The sequence below is a fragment of the Taudactylus pleione genome, unplaced genomic scaffold (assembly GCF_031769625.1).
Source record: "Taudactylus pleione unplaced genomic scaffold, aTauple2 ptg000396l, whole genome shotgun sequence".
In the NCBI taxonomy this organism is placed as follows: domain Eukaryota; kingdom Metazoa; phylum Chordata; class Amphibia; order Anura; family Myobatrachidae; genus Taudactylus; species Taudactylus pleione.
Genome location: NW_028284797.1, coordinates 2,341,005 through 2,361,479, shown reverse-complemented (window position 1 = coordinate 2,361,479; position 20,475 = coordinate 2,341,005). Strand labels below are relative to the sequence as shown.

Genomic DNA, 20,475 nt, shown 5'->3' with positions numbered 1-20,475 from the left:
TATTGCTTTCACCGGGTCCCCTGGCTTTGGCATTACACTCCGGTTAGTTTTAGCCCGGTGCTGGTTTTACAAATACAGGGAACCTAACGCAATTTTTTCCCTGTATGTTTAAAATAAGGACCGGCTCACAGAGGCCAGTTGAAGTTCATAAAATATGGGGGGGACCCCTACACATTTTGTCCCCCATATATTTAGAACCAGGACTGGCTCAGGAGCCTGGGACTGGTTATGCTTTTGGGGAGGAACCCCACATCAATTTGTTTCTTAAATGTATCATTCATTTATAGATTAATACACATAAACAGCCTACACGTATCTTACTGATATGTGCAGGCTGCTTGTTTGGTAGTGTTGGGCTAGGGGGAACGCAAGTAGGAACGATTGCATACATCATCAGAAAACATGAGCTAAATTAAACACGGAAGCTTAGTAAATTTGCAGATTTCATTTAAAAAAACTCCAGTTTCAATCGTTCCTATCCGTGTTTAAACTCAGGCAATCTCGGACCAGACACGATTCTTAGTAAATTTACCCCTCATAGTAAATTTGTGCAAACAGGACAACAATATAGCAGTATCTGGATGACCTCTTGATTGCAGAGGAAAAAAAAGCTCTTTGGGGTGCAAATCGATACACTACAAGACACAGTAGCATTATTACTGGGAAGATGTGTAAAGATCCAGGCAATGTCAGTTCTAGCACATATACAGCCCAAAATTCAGCTCCAGACAGACAGATATAATCCCATGGGCAAAATGGTGCATGAGAAATTATTAGGTCACTAAATTTGGATAAAAAATTCCATCAGTCTCTCAATTGGTGGTGGAGTCTAGAGTTAAAAAACAGAACAAGTTCCTTATTGCCTTGTCATCTCATAGTTCTGACAACTGATTCAAATACATCAGCTTGGGGAGTTCACCTGGCAACAAAGCTGGCTCATGTAGTATGGATGCTAGGACACATATATATTTTAAACTCTAAGGAGTAAATTTACTAAGAATCGTGTTTGGGCGAGATTGCAATCTTACGCGAGTTTTGCCTGTTTTTTTGACTCGCATATTTACTAAGGGCAAACACGTGAACTTGCAGGAAACACATCAAAACTCGCATGAGTTTACAAAACACAACCAAATACACCATCGGCCAAACTCGCAAGGAAACCATACAACACTCAAATTTACCAAGAATCGAGTTTTGAAACTCACATGAGAAATTACCAAACTAAACAAATTAGACTTTGCAAATAGACGACCTATTGAGGTGAGTGTTTGCGTGAGTTTGGATGTGTTTACATGTGTTCACAGGTGTTTCAAGTTGCAATTAGTGGGAAAACAATGATGATGCTTTATAAAGGTGCTAAATCAGCTGCATTGATTTGTGTGAAGGAAAAATGGCAGAATATACTACCATTGGTATTCATTGCATGTGGCTGGGATTTCAAAGGCTCTACCACCAGGCTGGAAGAACCCAGGAGCAAGTAACTAAGCAGAAAATGAGATAATGCAGGTATCACAAATGCTGCTCAGGCCACATTTTTTAAACCTGAACGCATGTGTTTAAACCTTAATGCACTGGCCGATAGCGAAGTCAAACAGATGTACCGGATGATCTGTAACAACATATTCCATTTGTGTGACCAAGTCAAGCTGGACCTAGACCCTGACACAGTACGTTCTCTCTCTCTCAGAGCTGCATAAGGTTCTGGCTGTGTCTCACTTTCTGGCTACTGGTAATTTTCAGTCTGTGACCGGTGGAGTTCTCGTGTAATCTCAGTCAACATTCTCACAGTACATACAGTAACTCTTGTAATGGCGGCATTTCAGCCACTAATGGATACCTGCATCTGCTTCCCTGGCCAAGAGTCACAGTGGCATGCAGTTAGGGTAGATTTTTTTTTAAAATTGCTGGCATGCCTAATGTCCTGGGTGATATGGCCTTCTTGAGGCGGGTCAATCTACTGGCAGTCTTTTGTCCAAACAGCACGTGGTGTAATTTCATGACCTCCTGCACAAGGACCATGTTCTACTCCATAAAAAAATTCACATTGCTCCCCATCTTGGTCTTGCCCCTCTGCACGGGCGCCTCATCACTGCTATCTATAGGCCTTCTTGAGATGCAGTCTCCTCCACGTCATTCTCTCTCTGCCTCTCCTCTGCCTTGTACATATTCCTTTACCCTCCCTATACAAATGCAAAACACAGAAAACAAGACAAACTAACACAATCCTCCTACTACTCACACACAAAAACACTGACATGACAAAAGAAAAAACACAATCATGAAACAAACAGATATATGACAAGACAATAGATAAGCACAAAACAATTTCCACATACCAAGCAGCAATCAATTCCAGTAGCCAAAAACTCTCCTACACCACTAAACACACTCCTCACTGTCCCTTTACAACCTGCAACCAACAAAACATTCAAAGGTTGGGCTGTTTGTGATGTTTTTATATGATTAGGCAGTGTGTACATGATGTGACTGCTTCAATCAGAACATGTTTCTAGGATGATGCATGCATTCTCCTGTGCGTTTTCTAAACACATCCATTCTCCTGTGTGTTTTATAAACACATCCATTCTCACACGTATTTTATAAACACATCCATTCTCACACGTGTTTTGCCTAAAACTCACACAACAAAACACGTTTGCATTCACCATCGAAAAACACGATTTTGCAAAACTCACTTCTTGGTAACTTTGTGAGTTTGGTCTGGGAAAACTCATGTGTTTCTGGGAACCTGTTCAAGTTTAATCTCGCCCAAACAAGATTCTTAGTAAATTTACCCCTAAGGTAGCACCGCCAGACAGAGTATCGAAATCATTGATGCAATGGTTAAATTTAGAAATAATTTTGATAACCGGTGAGATACATATAAACATGTTATATTCTGGCTATAGGATATGTTTGTGCATTAGCCTGTACAAAGACACTCTCCCTGTCTCCACTATCATGTAGTATGGAGTCTACAAAAAAGAAAGTTGTCTTCTTCCTGGAGATGAGATGAGGGCCACCTGGACAGCAATATGTAATTTACAAACAATGCCATAGAGTAAGCACCTCAGAGTGTATTCCAACAACATGACGGTGGTGTACCTAAATTGGCAGTGGGTCACACTGTGCAAACCCATGATGTCAGAGGTGGAGAAGATAATGAATTGAGAAATGTCTCCATATTTCAGGAGAAAAGATCATTCTGGCAGATTTTCTCAGCAAATAAAAGATCTTGCCAAAAGAGTGTAAACTAAACCAAGAGGTATCCCAGCTGTTAATTAGAAGGATTGGATGCTCACATGTGGATTTGGTGGCATCGAACCAAAACCCCAACTATCTAATTTCTTCTAGTGTCACAAATTTCTGGGAATTCAGGGAGTAGATGGCCTTTCCCTACTATCACAGCACAGGGATGTCTTGTGGACTCGTGCCGGTCCTTACTGTGTTAGGCAAAACTGACCTAGGCATGCAGAGTCTGGGAACTCTGGTGTTTGCCAAGGCATGGTCTTTGCTTAAGAGAACTTGCTGACGTGGCCCCCTGGGATAGCACAGGATGAGGTAAGTGAGGGAAATGAAAGGTGCAGGAACAGTGTATATTGGAGGAGAGGCACTACAAGAGTATGCAGCAAATGAAGTAGTACTGGGTCTGAGGGGCTAATTCAGCATTATACGCTAGCGATTACCGGGAATCTGCACGTGTGCAGGATCTGTCATGAGCATGTGCAGAACGGGTCCTGCGTGATCGCACACAACCCCCGCTATGCCTCTGCCTGATTGTTAGGCAGAGGCATTTTTGAGACGGTGCGGGGATGTTCCCGGAAACAGGGGCTTGTCGCTCCCATTTTCCAAGAGTGGCAAGGCCAGGATCTGCGTCCATGGATGCAGTTTCCTGGCCTTGCAAGCCGGCCAACCTGCGTAAGCTAAGGCTTACTCAGCTATTGGTTGCGATGGTTATCCCAGCCTGCAACCTCGCAAATGCAGAAGGGGGTCAGACACCTCTTGCATTTGCAGATTTGCAAGGATGGAATTGACCCATCTCTATGAGTGCCTCCCCAGCCATTGATTTCACCGCACATCACTGACCTTCACCAGTAGTGTAGTTACCTATAAGTAAAGACTGTCATGGACTACTTCAAATAAACATAATTACCGGCAAGAATAATTAGCTTTATTCAGTAGTCTCGCATTTGGGAAAACCATTATAAACGTAATAAACTATGCTATTATTATAAGAACACTGTGTCTGTCCATTTCAAGTTGGCGCAAAATCAACTAAAACAGTTCTCATTAAAAACAGCATCATTTTGTAGTGGAAACTCCTAAAAATAACCTGACTGTATTTCATCTTGATCTGTTAAGTTAAAGATGGGCAATAACAAAAACAATATGTATTGACATCATTAATGCAAGAGATAGGTGTGGCACCATGCTCGTGGCCGGTAAGGGGTGGGGGGAGAGATGTAAGTGGTGGGTGAAAGTGCTGCTGCCATCAATCTGTATAGCGCTGCTGGTCACTCCTGCGACAGGATCCCTATGCAAAGCAATACAACTAGAACTCCTCAAATAAAAAAATGTTGGCAGAAGTGATTTCATCGTGGGCAAAGCAGGCAACAGCTTGTAAAGTAATATAAACAATGGTTCCCATTTTAAAATGCTCTAGTAATGCCAGTCCCCACTTGCTATGGTTACTATCAATGGTATTGAATTAATGCTGTAAATAATAATGATCAGAGCTATAAATGTCATGGGAATTATATAAGAATTGCAACTTTGTACATAATTCTCAAAGCTTGAGTAGGGAATACGTTGTATTGCACCTGCTTCTTTGGCAACGGCTGTAAATCCCATGCTGGAAATAGCTTCCTATCCTTTTAAAGTGTATAGATCACATTACTGCTAAAGGAGACTGCACACACTAGGAGCAGTGTAGCAGTCATACCCAGTACCAGCTAACTGTCCTGTCTGCTTATCCTCCTGCTGAGCTGTGAAGACCTGGCATCAAAATGTCAAAAGCAGATAGTAAGTTTCATTGAGTGCTTTAGAGATTATCATTGTGTGTTGCAATCAATAAATAGTCAAATCCAATCAGAAACGTTCTAGTGCACAGTGTTACATACAAAAGGGGGATTCTCTTTGCTGTATGGCCACAATTCCCAGAATGTGTGTGGCTGTCAGAGCATACCTGTTACAGTGCCACAGTAGGGTGACAGCCAGATGTTACTAAATGTGAGCTACAGAGCTCCTCACTCACAATCTATAAGGTAGAACTAAACCTGCCTTTTATGTACATTACATGATTCATTTAAATTAAAAATAGAATTATTAATTTTAAATAGAGTTGGCCAGACATAGATTACTATATTTATGGATTCTTGCAGTTCTGTACAAACGAAGAAATACATAGATTATTATAACAATTACATAATTTACATTTTAAACATAGAAACAATATATGTGTAGAGAAAAAAATGTATATATTCCCAATATTTGTTTAAATTTCATTTTCCAGATGAATAGTCCCTATTCTGCATAGACTCATATTTACTAAGGTGTGGGTGTTTAGAAGTGGAGATGTTGCCCATAGCAACCAATCGGGTTCTACTTATTTATCTAGCACATTGTAGAAGATAATAGCTAGAATCTGATTGGTTGCTATGGGCAACATCTCCACTTTTAGAAACCCGCACTTTAGTAAGTATACCACTCAGTGTAATAATCATCAGAACTCAGCTGTTACTGATATTCTAGTTGCGATTTGTTTCTGTAATCTGCTGTTTTGTGTAGTTTACTGTATTGCTGCTGGCAGATGACTGCTCAGAGGCTTGCCATATGCAAAAGTTTCAGTTATCAGTGTTTGAATATGGATCCCATCACAGTTTAAGGACTTATGTGCACTGGCACACTTGTCTTATACTGTAATAAAATTGCACTATGGATGTATTTTTGAGATGTTTGACAGATTGATATATATTTAATACTTACCTAAAATCCAGATTCGGCCGGGAGCCTACCGAAAATCAGGTGCTGCTCCCGGCCCCCCGGGAAGGCAGGCAAGTCTACCAGCCCAAGTGACCCACCTGCATAAACCCCGGCAGCGGGGGGCAGGTGGCGCGAATCGTGCTGAATCGCGTCATTGTAGCCCCGCCTCCTGCATTACAATGCCATTCATCTCGGCATTGTGAAGAGGGGGCGGGGCCACGATGATGCGTTTGTGCTGTCACGCCATATGCCCTGCCCCCCAAAAAAACATGTCATCATCTGAGCCACACCCCTTTCTCTCACAACACCCCCTCTTTTTGCTGCAAGTTTCCCCCAACAGCTCCCTCACGGAAGGAGAGAGCTAAATGTCGGCAACCCTGATTTTGAAAGGGAGGCTGCATCAGCTGTGTGGTTTAAGTTGTGATTTTAGCAATCATGCCGTATATATTTATTTTACATTTCTAGTTTCTCCTTTACAACTTATCCTCTCCATATTTTTACTTTATGTGTCTACACTGACAATATTGCTCTGTTCTGCATGATTTTATATATATCAATGTTATTGTTTTATTATTATTATTATTATTATTATTATTATTGTTAGTGGGATAAATCACAAAAGTGCTGATCCAGCATTGCACGCTGCTGGGACCGCTTTAGCGTTTTCTGCGTCTTTACACTAATGCTAGTAAATACATATCTGAGACAGTGCATCTCTATCACTACTGAGCTCATACCATGGAACGCATGTACTGTGAGACTCATGCACAGTTGAAAATAAATCGACAATTTACGCATATGGAGGCATTGTATCTGACTCAATATACGGGAGATACATATTCACATAGTTAACAATAGCAAAAGGATAAAATCATTTGTAATCGTAGCCATTGGTGACTTAAACCTGGCACAGCGATCTCTCCTATATGTGCAATATAGGGATGGCCATCATCCATTGATGGATACCAATCATTGATGGTTTACTACCAATGGATTATGGTTTTGCCATTGATGTTGGAGGTACATTGTTTATCTGCCATCAGTAGCAGAGGTCCACTGGTAATTGGCAATGTTTCACACTAGCACGTGGTGCACAGGGGCAGAACTATGGGAGACAATGGAGGCGCCTGCCACCAGGCTCCAGCTCTGAAGGGGCACCTCCTCCATTGTCCACAACATATTCACCCCACTTAGGGCTGTAACTATGTACACAGCGTGTACCGTCATGGCCACCCAATACATGACACTTCTTCCCGGCACCTAAGAAGCCACCATACACTAGTGGAGAGCTCCATGTCAGACCATCAGCTGCTGCCTTCATCTATCTATAGCCTGTCTGCATGCAAATTGCTACTTTACAGTGTCAGCGGCTGTGACAGGGAGGGTACCAAATTATAACTTGCCTACAGGTGTCTGGGATGAACTTACGCCACTGCGTGTGCACAGATCTCCCCAGAACACTACAGGGAAAGCCACATCACCCAGTCGCCCACATGAATGGCTCCGCTGCTGTCACATGTCCCGCTATTGCACCCTGCCATGGTTCAAAACATCAATGTGTTTTCATTGATGGTTTCATGCTATTGATGAAATGTACCGATGGCACCATCAACAGTGAGCCTTTCGATGGTCAACCCTAGTTTGCAGGTGCAGAATGATATATAATTATAATGAGAACAAATATATTTCTATGATAATGGATGAGCTATAATTGATAATTTTGTAAATTTCTTATATGTAAACTGAAATGGAAAGTAACAAAATGCCTATTGTACTTCTGGCCACAGGGCATTGACCAAAAATGTTAATAGACCTGACCAGAAATATCTCAGCATATATATAAATGCAACACTTTGTGCAGTCTTGTGCGAAATTTAATCCTGGTGCCTTGCTCTCTTCTCTGGTCTCAGCAAAACATTATTTACTTAGTGCCATGTGTGGTAAACAAGTAAATATATGATGTGTGCTGTGTGTTGAAAATGGATATACCTAATGATATGCACTGCACAGGGAGATATAATACTTATGTGGGTGCTAGTAAATATGTAAATGCAGTGTTTATCATAACCAGTTTTCCAGCATATTATAGCATCAGGGCCAGTTTACAAGACTTCTGTAAATCAATTATGACACCATACTTGTCAAATAGTATTATTATTAGCACTATCTAGTACTTACAGTGCAACAGTTACATAAGCACACTATACATTAATTATATATTGAACAAATGAACACAGAAGGGTGCAGAGGGCCAGGACTATAGCTGGGTAGACACTAAACAATGTGTGTACCCAGCAATCAGCAATGTACACATTAGACGATCTGGTGCCTGACCGCCCAATATGTTGGCCCCTGCCGCATCCCGCTGCATGGGGTCATCAGTCGCATCGTATATATTGTATATCAGAAATAGCAATCAAGTTAGACACAAGATATATGTATAGAGTTTAATGCCAACATAATAGCCTTAACCCACACTATGTGAGCAGAGCAGTGTACCCAGCACTGTACAGAAAGTTATGTCCAATATGAGACCTTTGTTGCTGGAGATTGTTAGGATTGTTGCTTCATGTGGACCTGTTAGATGATTGCCATTGTTCAATTTAGGTTATTTCGTGTCTACTTATCTTACAGTATATTCATGTAGGTGCTTCCATTTTATTTAATGCATAAAATTTAGAGCTTGTAATTAATTATTGAGATGTGTTATTGTATTTATATTCACATAGTTTTTAGGTTATGGTACTTAAATGTCTGTGGGGTGATTCCACTTGGGACGGAATTGCAAAGCCTCACGCAAGCAGCTTTGCAATTCCGTCTTTGCAAACATGCAAATGCAGCAAGAGGTGTATGATACCCCCTTGTTGCATTTGCGACCAGATCACAGGCTGGGATCACCATCGTGACCATCGGTCGAAATGGTGGATGGCTCTGGGCCACCAGCCAACTGAGTAAGCCTCAGCTTACTCATGCTGACCAGTTTGAGAGGCCAGGAAACTGCATCCGTTAATGCATCCATCTTGCCACTCCCGGAAAACTGGGCGAACAAGCCCCCGTTTCCGGGAATCCCGGCCGCCCCCGCCCCCACACTGCCCCTTAAATGCCTCTGCCTGTAAAGGCAGAGGCATATAAGGGGCTGTGGGCCTGATTCAGAGCGCTCGCTCTGAATCAGGGTGTTTTTTTTTCTTTATTGTGCGGCCTCCTGGCCACTCGCATAGCTATGGGTGACCATCCACAGCTATTGCGAGCGGCCAGGTGATGGTCGCGATGGTCAAGACCATCGCGACCATCGGGCCTGCAACGAGAACCTTACGGTAGGGTCTTGTGGCCGCAAGCCCCAGTGGACCTCCTGCTCTAATAGAGCAGGAAGTCCACCTACGGACATCACGAGTGATGTCAGTAGGGCCGCTCACAAACGGCAGGCGTTCCTGCAGGAACACCTCCGTTTGCCCAGCCACCCCCCCTCCCCACATTCCAAACGGGGCGAGCTCTCGATCACCATCGAACAGCTGCCCCTTTTGGATGCGAGCGCCAGAGTGAGTGCTTATTGCGCTTGCTCCGGGGTTCATGCACGCGCAGTGCGCACGCCGCGTGTGCGCACTGGCCCACCATCGACCCGCTTGCGAGCGGGTCTGAATCAGGCCCACTGTGCGATCACGCAGGACCTGTTCTGCACGGATCCTGTGCACGCAATGCTGAATTAGTCCCTGTGTGCCTTGTGATTAGAAACATTGTTAAGTACATCACTGGTCATTAGGTTTGGCCACAATAAACAAACATTGGCTCTATTGCATTATTATGGCCTGATATTCCACTTCACCCAGATTAGGGAGTTAAAGCATTGTCTAAGTTACTTAATTAGGTGACAGTGAAGCACTCATTCAGCTATTATATAATATAAATCAACCCAGAACTTGTGGATATTTATATACTAGCATGTACCAAGTGGTCTGGCATCTTTCCACTCCTTCTGGACTGTGGGAATTCTAGGGTGAATAAAATAATGATACTGTAGCTGGCTATGTGTGCTCTCCTGGTAGGACTGGTTAGTGTCTATAGCTTCTGCTGGACTGTTGGGGCCCATGCTGCAGTAGTAGCTGATTGTGGGTAACATATTGTTGGATTCTCAAAGGAATGGGTCTCAGCCCTGCTGGGTGTCCATCAGAAGTAGGGTGACATCAAGATAGATTGCTGCATTGGGGACAGCCTAGCATTCTGAGACAAGGAAAGAACTGATGCAACCAAAGGGACAACTGCTCAGTGCCTGCTGTGTACTGTTTCTCTAGAACATTGTTTATACTATGTATGGATTTGGCGTTCTACCTGTTTTCAAGTATTGTATGTTAAAGTTAAATAAATACCATTTTTTAAGATAGTTGCCAAAGAGTAAATTCCTAAGGTACTCTGATAATAAGCAAAGAGGTCAGTAATGCTCGGTTGGCACAAGGAAAAGCAACCAGTACAAATTAAAAGTATTTTACAAACCCAGTGGGTATCTTAATTCATATTGGTGCTCAGGAATAAATAGATATAAAATAGATAAAAGTATACGTCCCTTTAGGAGTATTCATGCTCTTCCAATTATATTTCTCAATCCATCACTCTTACCAGTCAATTGTCAGTAAATATGAATGAAGTACTTCTATTTGTCCATAATCCCAAACAAAGGGCCATATTCAATTTGGGCCAAATCGCTGGTTTTCTGGGGATAAAGTATCGGGCGCATGCCCGCTTTATCCCCGTATTCAATTAGAAATCAACGAAAACTGGAGCCGGCGGAAAGGTAAGTATCGCCAAAAAAATATTTCAGGGACCCCCCTAAAGATGTTTAGATATGGGGGATCACTATGGGTACCCCCATTTTTACCTTCTGAAGGAAGTTGGGGTTTCTAATAGCCGCGGCAGGTGCATATTTGCGGCTATGAAGAAGGGTTGAAGAATAGCACTTAGATTTTTTTTTTTAAATAACTATTCCTATCAAATTTAGGGTACATGAAAATGGGGGTAAGCATTTTTTAAAGTCCTTAAAATGATTTTTAAAAATTCTGCAAAAATGCACATGCCACTACTCCTGTAATGAAGAAAACACCTGCCGCATAGTTGGGGACCCCTCAGAATTTAATTTGGGTATTTTAGAAGTGTGTTCCCTATTTTTTTTTTTTTTTACCCCCAAAATTATAGTTAATTTTTTGGGGTGTCCCGATTTTTTTTTTAAAAAAACTTTTTTGAAACAGTTTATTTTTAAATGACATTCCCAGGGGTGCAGGCTATTTTTTTTAAGCCTGCATTCCTTAACCCCAATTCTGCACTTTTTTTCGCCACCTATTTCAGTGGTGAAAAGTTATCCCCGGTTTTTTAAATGACTTTTCGAATCTGCAAAAAGTCTTTGAAATTGAATACGGGGATAATTGAAATAGGCGAAAATGACATCATCGGCGATAAATTATCGGAGATTCCAACATTTTGCTCCAAACTGAATATGGCCCAAAGTCTCCAATTTTCCTCCTTCTTAGGAAGTATTACTCCCAACATGCAAAGAATTAGATAGAGAGAAGGTGGGATAGTGTAAAAACGTTTTTAATCAATTGAAGAACAAAATAACTAATATGCAATTCTAATGAATAAAGTGCATATGCAATGGACTGTTACCAAAAGGTTTTGAGACAGAAGCCTCAAAATCAGCAGTTGTTAAAGATGTAAGTACCTGGGACTCCACCGTCTGAAATATCGGTCTCCTCCTTAGCATTGGTAGGGTCTGCCAACATGTTTCGACCACTTTGTGGTCTTTTTCAAGGTAAGCAGCAAGTATAGTTTCCTGGTATTTATACCAGGTTCAGCCAATCAAAAAGTGCCATAATCAAGCATCCAGATGTGTACATAATTAAATATACATATACATGACATATAAAACATTAACATCAAACACAATGTAATTAATACATATAGTGTACAGGATAGTGATTTGGGGGCATATTGAATTGGGCGCGAGGTTTAGTGAGGTAAAAAACCTTGCGCCCAATTTTGGAATACCGTGGGTATGCGCGCTCCTGATACCCGCGGTATCCAATTTTAAAAAAGTGGTTGCAGGATTTTCAGCTCTGAAAACCCTGCGCTTTGTAAAAAAAAAAAGAATTCTTCACTTACCTGCCCGGGGGCCCCTGCGGCTCCCATTGGCTCCCGTTGGCCTCCCCTTTATCTTCTCACTGGAGAGGGGGCTGCTGGGAGTCCCAGGGACTGCTGCGAGGCACCAGGGGCTGGTGGGTGGGTCAAGGGCTGCTGGGAGATGTAGTTCTCCCAGCGCCCATTCCAGGGGGGGCCACACTGACACTGGGGGGACACACATACACCGGGGGTCACACACTCACTCATACACACTACATACTCACGCTGCTGCAGTAGTCCGGGACCCAACGCTGGTTGCAGAAGACAGCACTTCAGAAGGTGAGCAATTACTAACTAATTAAGCTAATTGGATACTTCCAATTGCTTAATTAGTCCACGGGGGATTCCACCAGGGTCCCAGAGCAAGTCCCAGTGATTTTTCCAAAAATTTACGATTTTAGGAAAAATCACACTTGGTTGGGTGGTGCGAGAATAAAAAGCTCCCGCAGCATAAAAAAAAAAAAAAAATGCACCTATTTCAATAGCAAAAAACCTGCACCTGCAGGAAAACCCCCGCAGGTGCAGGTTTTCTGTTATTCTCGCACCCAATTGAATTTGCCCCTATGCTCATATATAAGTATATAAGGGCATTCCAGAGGATAGGAGCAGCATAAGAGAAGTGGATGAGGGTTTTAGAGCAGTAGTTCTCAAACTCGGGGCCTATTTCAGCCCCGCTCGCGAGCGCTGAGCGCTCGCAAGCGGGTCGATGGTGCCCTAATGCGCATGCGCACGACGGAGGAAGCTCCATCGTGTGCATGCACGAGACCCGCATAGCGACAGCTGTCGCTATGGGTCTCGCACCAAAGGGGGCGTGCTGTCGATGGTGACTTCCGTCTGGAGCCAGCCCCACTTACATCACTAGTGATGTCAGTGGGAGTGCTTTTGGCTCTGATAGAGCCAAAAGCACTCTTGGGCTTGCGGCAGCGAGACCCTACCGCAGGGTCTCGTCGCAAGCCCGATCCATCGCGACCATCTTTTTGGCCGCTCGCATATGCTGTGGGTGGTCACCCACAGCTATGCGAGCGGCCAGGAGGCCGCTCCATTTTTAGGTAGGAGGGCCCTGATTCAGAGCGAGCACTCTGGTCAGAGCGTCCGGCTCTGAATCAGGCCCTCGGTCCTCAGGACCCCACACAGTTCACTTTTTGCAAGTCACCCAGCAGGTGCACAGGTGTATTCATTAGTCACTGACACATTTTAAAAGATCCACAGGTGCAGCTATCAGTTTCACTAGTAATTATGTGAGGAGACCTGCAAAACATGCACTGGTTGGGGTCCTGAGGACCGAGTTTGAGAACCTGTGTTTTAGAGGCTTTCAAGGAAAGCAATGGCCCTGAGCCAGGAAATATTGCAGAGAGGGAAACAACATGACTGGACAAGGAATGAATGGAGGTGGCGAAAGAGATGGCAGAGTCGAGGATGACATCTAAACATCGCATTTGATGAATAGAGGAAAGGGAGGTATTGTCAACTAAGAAGTGGAAAGATGAGAGGGCCTTGAAGGAAGGAAAGATGATAACTTCAGTCTTGGAGAGGTTGAATTACAGGAAACTCAACATTCCAGCAGAGATGGCCAGTAAACAGCAGGTGGTATATTTACTAAGGGTCGATTTTAATTTATTTTGATTGCTTCAAAATCGATCAACATCAATGGTGTGCTTTTGCAGCTAAATCACTCATACCAAATAAAAAATTGTCTGTTTGTAAATGTGCGACTTAGCCCCAAAAACACAGCATCGATGTTGATTGATTTTATTGATTTTACACTGATCAAAAACAATTAAAATCGAGCTTTAGTACATATACCCCCAGGTGTTATAGGAGAGGAGGTCATAAATTTTGGTGTCATTGGCATACATGTGGTATTGTAGACTGAAGGAGTGCACCAATGGAAGAGGTGTAGCTGTTATGTTCTGGGTTGTTTGTGGACCCGGGGTGGTAGCAGGAGCAAACACAGAAGCGGGTTTGAATAAAAAACTAGGTTTCTTAATAAGTGCTTGAGTAGACATAAACTATAGCAGTAAATAAAAGTCCAGGAATATATAAATGTGCACAAGAGTTCTGTGGTGGGAGTAATGGGTTAATGTCCAAGTAGAAACAATTAGAGCTGTCCAGGTGTGCAGGTAGTGAGACTGAAAATAATCAGCCAGGTATGCAGGTAGTGAAGCAGGAAAATAATAGCCAGGTATGCAGGTAGTGAACTAAGGCAATGAGCAGGATGTCAGCAGGCTCAGGCACTCAGCTATGGGCAAGGGTGATGGAGGAAGCGGGGTAGTCCAGTGGAAGCTAGGAGCTGACAGGCAGACTGGCAGACAGGCGAATTCACAGGAACAGGGTAAGCACAGAGAACTCCCTCTCAGCTAGGCTGAGATACACGTTGCACTGGCCAAGAAGGAAGGCACTGACCCTTCCTAAATACCCCATGCCGTGCTGTTACTGGCCGGAGGGAACATGTGACTCACCAGGATTGGCCAGCCGCATCACATGGCCAGAAGGCAAGATGGCGGCGCCCATGCCAAATGGAACGGAGACGCCGCCAGGCCTCACCAGCGCAGAGTGACAACAGGGCCGCACAACAACGTGCGCAGCCAAAGCTCCTCGCCAGACACCAACTCCGCCACCAGACAGCCCGCGCCACAACGACCTCACAGGTAACACCCGCCTAGCGCCATGCTGAAATACCCTGGCCGTGACAGTAGCGGGTGGAAAGTATGGGGACAAATTACCAAGTCTTGGGGAACATTGGTGGGAAGGGGAAAGTGGAGGCCATTTGTATGCACACAAGGAGTAGTTAGGTAGGTAGGAAGATAACTATGACAGTGCAGTGTCATAGAGGTCAACAGAGTGAAGGATTTGTAGGAGTAGGGGGTGGGCAACAGTGATGAATGCCATCCTAAGGTCAAGGAGAATAATAGGGAGGTGACCCTTGCATTTGCCAGGAAGAAGGTTATCTGAGATTTTTTTTGCTTGAATAGAGAGGTTAAAAATTGTGAGTGGAGTGCCAAGACTGAGGAGGGGAGCACTGTAGCCTGATAGTGACATTTGGGGTGGTAGAGTCTAGTGCAGATATGAGGGTTTGATTTTGATAGGAGACAGTCTGGTCAGAGTATGGAGATGGGGTGAAGGAGAGAGTCCAAGGAAGAGCAGAAACTGGAGTGATCAACGGCATTGAAATTACACTTAGTAAGAGTAGCCTTACTGGAGGGAGAAGAGGCAGGGGGAGGGAGATGTTGAATAGGAGTAGGTGGTGGTCAGAGACAGAGGTGGTGAAGGAGACCATGAACACATGCTGCTTGTGCAACACTTTATAGAGAGCCTTGGCTGTCAACACTTGGCACACCCCCTACACTCGCAGCCCTCGAGGTGGTGATGAAGTGGTTCTGGGAGCTGTCAGCCAGGGCTTTGTAGAGCATTACATGAGCATCATGTTGTTTTAATTTTTTATATTTATTATTTATTTTTTATTTTATTTTAAAATGTAACACTCAGTCACAAGAAGAAGAAAAAGAGATGTAATTCTATAACTGTGCAGACGATGGTCATTTTGAAAACTTTATCCCTCCAAGTTCCAAAAAGAAAACTATTAGCCTTGGTATTGTTTAAATGAGAGCAAACCTGTAATATAGAACTTCACTTTGACACACTTACTGCAGTGAAAATTGGGGATGTAGTTACCATCCCGGAGGTCGGGATGTTGATGCTCAGGCATGCTGACGGTAAGTATTAGGGTTAGGAGGAGGGTTGGGTTTAGGAGCTAGGGTTAGGTTGCAGGGGGGGTTAGGGTTAGGCTGTGGTATGGGAGGGTTAGGGTTAGCATACTTACATAAAGACGTTGAGATTCTGTTTGTCAGGATGCCGCTGTCGGTATTCTAACTGCCGGCATCATGACCGCTGAATCCTGAAAATTGTTTCTGTAATTGACTCACTTTGTCTCTTACTGGTCTATTTCTAACCAGTTTTGAAGAATTAATAGACACACCCATAAAGGAGAATATAATCACAACTTATATACTAGTGAGTCTGACATCAGTTATAATTATTAACATTGATTTGTAAGGCGCCACAGTGCTCTGTTGCACCAGGCAGGGGGAAAATAGGACATATAAAACAGTGGCATAGAAGGTAGACAAAATAAATGCAGACATAACAACAAAGTGTAGGGAGGGCATATACAATATACGGAGGCTTTAAGGCTTTTTAACAGATTCTATTTGGTAACAAAATGTATAGTAATAATTTTATTAATTTAAAAAGTAGACTGTTAACAGAGGGTTACCATATTTGTAAAGTAAAACAATCATGGATATATTGCAAACATATTTGATAATGTTCCACAAATTACATTGGTATAAAATATTATATTACTAGGACTAGAGAAAAAGGAATGTACATGTGTAGCTATCTGGCATAAAGTCAGGAAGCAGAGTGTTGCTATAAATAGTAGATATTTAGTCTGGGCATAAGTTGTCTGTGGGTTACCACCGTGTTTTGTGTTGGGGCATGTTCTTCTATTAATAACTTGTGGATGACACTAAATTAGGTTATTAGTGACTGAATACAGTAAGTCGCTGATTAAACCTGTCGGTAAGAAAAATATAGAAGCTTATTATAAAATAATAGGAGGGCTTTATCAAGAAATGATAAACAAGTTGGGTTGTTAATTTTGTAAAACAGTGTGTCTTATAGATAACCTGATTGAAATTAACAGATATATTTAAGGTCAATACAAAGATGTATTTAATGAATAATTCTTAGGGACATCCACTGCATTTGGAGTAATGATGGTTTTATTATCAGTATATACTGAGGATTTTTACAGTAAGACTGTGACATTTCTTAGGAAGATAGGTGATGATTGGAGAAATACTCTACCAAGACAGATGTTGATAGAACTATTCAAGCAAGATAGGCAATAATTAGAGAAATATTATACAAAGTAGGTGGAAACAGAAGTACTCTACCAAGATAGGCAGTGATAGGAGAAGCAATCTACCAAGATAGGTGGTACTCTACCAACATAGGCAATCATAGGAGAAATACTCTACTGTACTAAGATAGGCAGTGATAGGAGAAGCATTCTACTAAGAGAGGCGGTGATAAGAGAATAGTCTACCAAGAGAGGCGATAATAGGAGAAGTACTCTGCCAAAGAAGGCAGTGATAGGAGAAACACACTAACAAGAAAGGGGTGTTAAGAGAACTACCCTACAAAATAGGCAGTGATAGAAGTACTCTAACAAGACAGGTGCTGATAGAAAATGTAATCTACCAAGATAGGGAGTGATAGAAGTACTTTTATAAGACTGGCGTTTATATGAGACCTAATGTACCAAGATAGGCAGTGATAAAAGTACTGTACCAAAATAGGCGGTGATAGATGTACTCTTACAAGATAGATAGATACTCAACCAAGATAGGCTGTGATAGGAGAAATACTATACCAATGTGTTGTTATCGGAAAAGTATTCTACCAAGGTAGGCGGTGATAGGAGAAGCACTCTACCAAGTTAGGTAGTTATAGGAGAAGTACTCTACCAAGATAGGCAGTGGTAGGAGAAGTACTTCATTATCAGAAAAATAAGTAGAATTATGAGATGATACTTCTTAAATCTCTAAACAAGCTAATGTTTTTAAGATTGTACTACGAGAAGAGTTCATTGTATATATATATATATATATATATATATATATCTGAAACATTGACTAAAGCATTTTCTATCCATTGAAACTGTCCCTTGAGTGCCGTGTAATGTATCAGTACATACACACACACACACACATATATATACACATACTTTTAAATAATTGAAATCTTATTTTGTTTGCCACATGCAGAAGAGCGCAATTTATTATACCAATTATCTGTGTTATATGTAAAGGATGCCTGTCATTTTACATTTGCATTTCTCATATCCACGTTAAATAAAAGTTGAAAATACGAAGACTTTAATGTACCTATTTTTTAAATTGGATTTAAAAATCCATGAAGTGCCTTATACAAAATGTTATCTGTAGCTCTAAAAACATCCTTAGAATACTTGAGGTCACAAAGGATTTATGTTAATCTCCGGGAGGTTACATGGATGGCTGTGTTGGGGGTAGGTAGGGGGATGGGATCAACACAGAATGTAGAAAAGGTTGAAAATAATTTGTCCTTTTTTTAAGCCTCTGCAACTTGGGGGTCTATGATGACGATATTGAAATGAACCTCTATATACCCCTGCCTGTACCTTCTAAAATCTTACCTATAAACCTCTAAGGATGACGCCAATTTGTGTACGCAGTCATACAGTAAATAAAAGACTCCAGACTTGGAACGTGCGGTTCCGAAGCACAAAGTATTATTCAAGTAAAAAGTACAGTCAGTTACACGCTATTGATCCAGACACAATTAGACGCAAAGGAATTATACAGACCCCAAGTACAGTATACATACGCATGCGTTCTGGACCAGATCCCGGCATTCAGAAAGAAAACCTCCGTCAATCAGCATTCAGCAAGAAGACTAAAGAACCAGTGTTTGAGCACACATGTTTATACCCCCCCAGAATAGACAGGACAATGGAGAAGTTTCTTGCTTATGCCATTGGTTCCCATGGGGGAACCATCTGTTATGGAGCGTTTAACAGGCTGGTTCAAATAGGCTCAACCCAGCCTCCAACAACTGGGGGTCTCTGCCCTCCCACCCCCTAACAGTCATCCTAACAGTTGTTCATAAAATATACATTTTGTTGCTTGTAGTCTCTGCGGTCCATAAGTTGAGAATGCATCATGCGATCTCCACACCGATAGTACCGCAATTCTGTTGAAAGAGTATGCATCAGTACGAAACCAAACACGGCTTTCTTAGCATGTATAAAACCTTAGTTATCAAATATCTTTATTTCACAGCATTTATACTAACTGAACCAACTTAAATCTTATAGCTTATTAAACCTTATGTGTGAATATGTAATGTGTGAGTATGCGGGGTTTGATATAAGGATGCTAGTTAACTTGGGGCAGATGCGTGCGCATAAAGCTAATAAAACAGCAGTTTCATACAAAGTCCTATGCATTCGCTAATATGTGACTAGTTAACAGCGCAATTGTGCGTATTAATGTGTGTAAGAGGAATGATGCACTTAAATCTCGCTAAGTGAACATCTAGCAGTGTGACATGCTGAGCCTGATAGTTCCACATGCCCCCTCTGTCAGCAGCCCCCACCTGTCCTAGGCTTCAAAAGAAAAAACTCTTTATTCTCCCAGTCTCTTGTGTGAATGCAAATAGCCCAGCTACAAGAGACAGACTTAAAATAACACTCTAGTCTTTGAAGTCATTTCATTGCAGGAAGCTTGCTAATGTAAGGTGTGTATTCGAGCCAGGCCACCTGTAGTGAGAGCAGACACTGTCCAGGAAGCTTATCTACACAAGCTAGTTGTCACGTGGCCATTTGCTCTATTCATCTAATGCAATCCAATTTTGACATACTGTAAAGCCATTTCTGAAATATATCCTTTATAATATGTAAAGTCATGAAATAGGCTTTTGGTGAATCGCCGAAATTTATGGCGATGGTCACAGATGCATTCGCATGATGCTAATAGTATTATCGCCACATGTACTAAAGTGTGAGTTTATCTAAAACGGCACTTAGGCGGCCATTTCGCAAAATGGCGTCGCTGCGATTCAATTTTAAACTGATCTTGTCTCAGCCAATAATCCAGTTTCGACAGTCTACCCTTTGATAGCGAACAACATGCTATCATAATCTGCTTTTAGGATTTTATTTAGGCTTACAGTTACATATTATTTAGTGTTATTAAGGGATGGCACAAGGTGGTTCTTAATCCATCAATAATGTGTCTCTGAGTGGGGACATAAAACTACTATTATACGCACACCGCAGATCTTGGAAGATCATGTGAAAGGTGTGGGGATGCACCAGTCTTATAAAAGCAGTCTTGAAGGGGAATTTAGACTTTACATTATCCAAGGTGTTTTAAAAATAACTTTTCAATAATACATTTTTATGCATGGCTAAATATAATATATTAAATGATGGTATTTCCTAGCTCAGGGATGTAATGCAGTTCTGTATTTACCTCGGTATTCATACTGGCCACTATCATGATTTCATTCTTTTGTTTTACTCTATTTTTAAATTTTCCACACTTCAACACAATAGGAACACAACGGACACATATGCCAATTATTATGATGACAATCAGTATAAGGATTAAGAATTTGCCTATGCTGGCGATTACTTCCTGGACCCATTCTCCTAGACCTGAGAACCATTTCACTGGGTTCAGCCATGAAACCCATCCTTCTATCTTTTCCCCTACTTCAGCC

General features: G+C 42.1%; 1 protein-coding gene across 1 annotated transcript in view; it reads left to right on the top strand.

Moving 5' to 3' along the window:
* The first annotated feature begins 4,941 nt into the window (after window positions 1–4,941).
* Window positions 4,942–20,475, top strand: part of AMPD1 (adenosine monophosphate deaminase 1) — a 147,246-nt gene continuing 131,712 nt past the window's right edge. Inside the window, exon 1 of the mRNA XM_088446290.1 lies at window positions 4,942–5,022. Within this exon, the coding sequence (XP_088302416.1) occupies window positions 5,007–5,022 (16 nt within the window). The 5' untranslated portion in view covers window positions 4,942–5,006. The remainder of the gene's footprint in view (window positions 5,023–20,475) is intronic.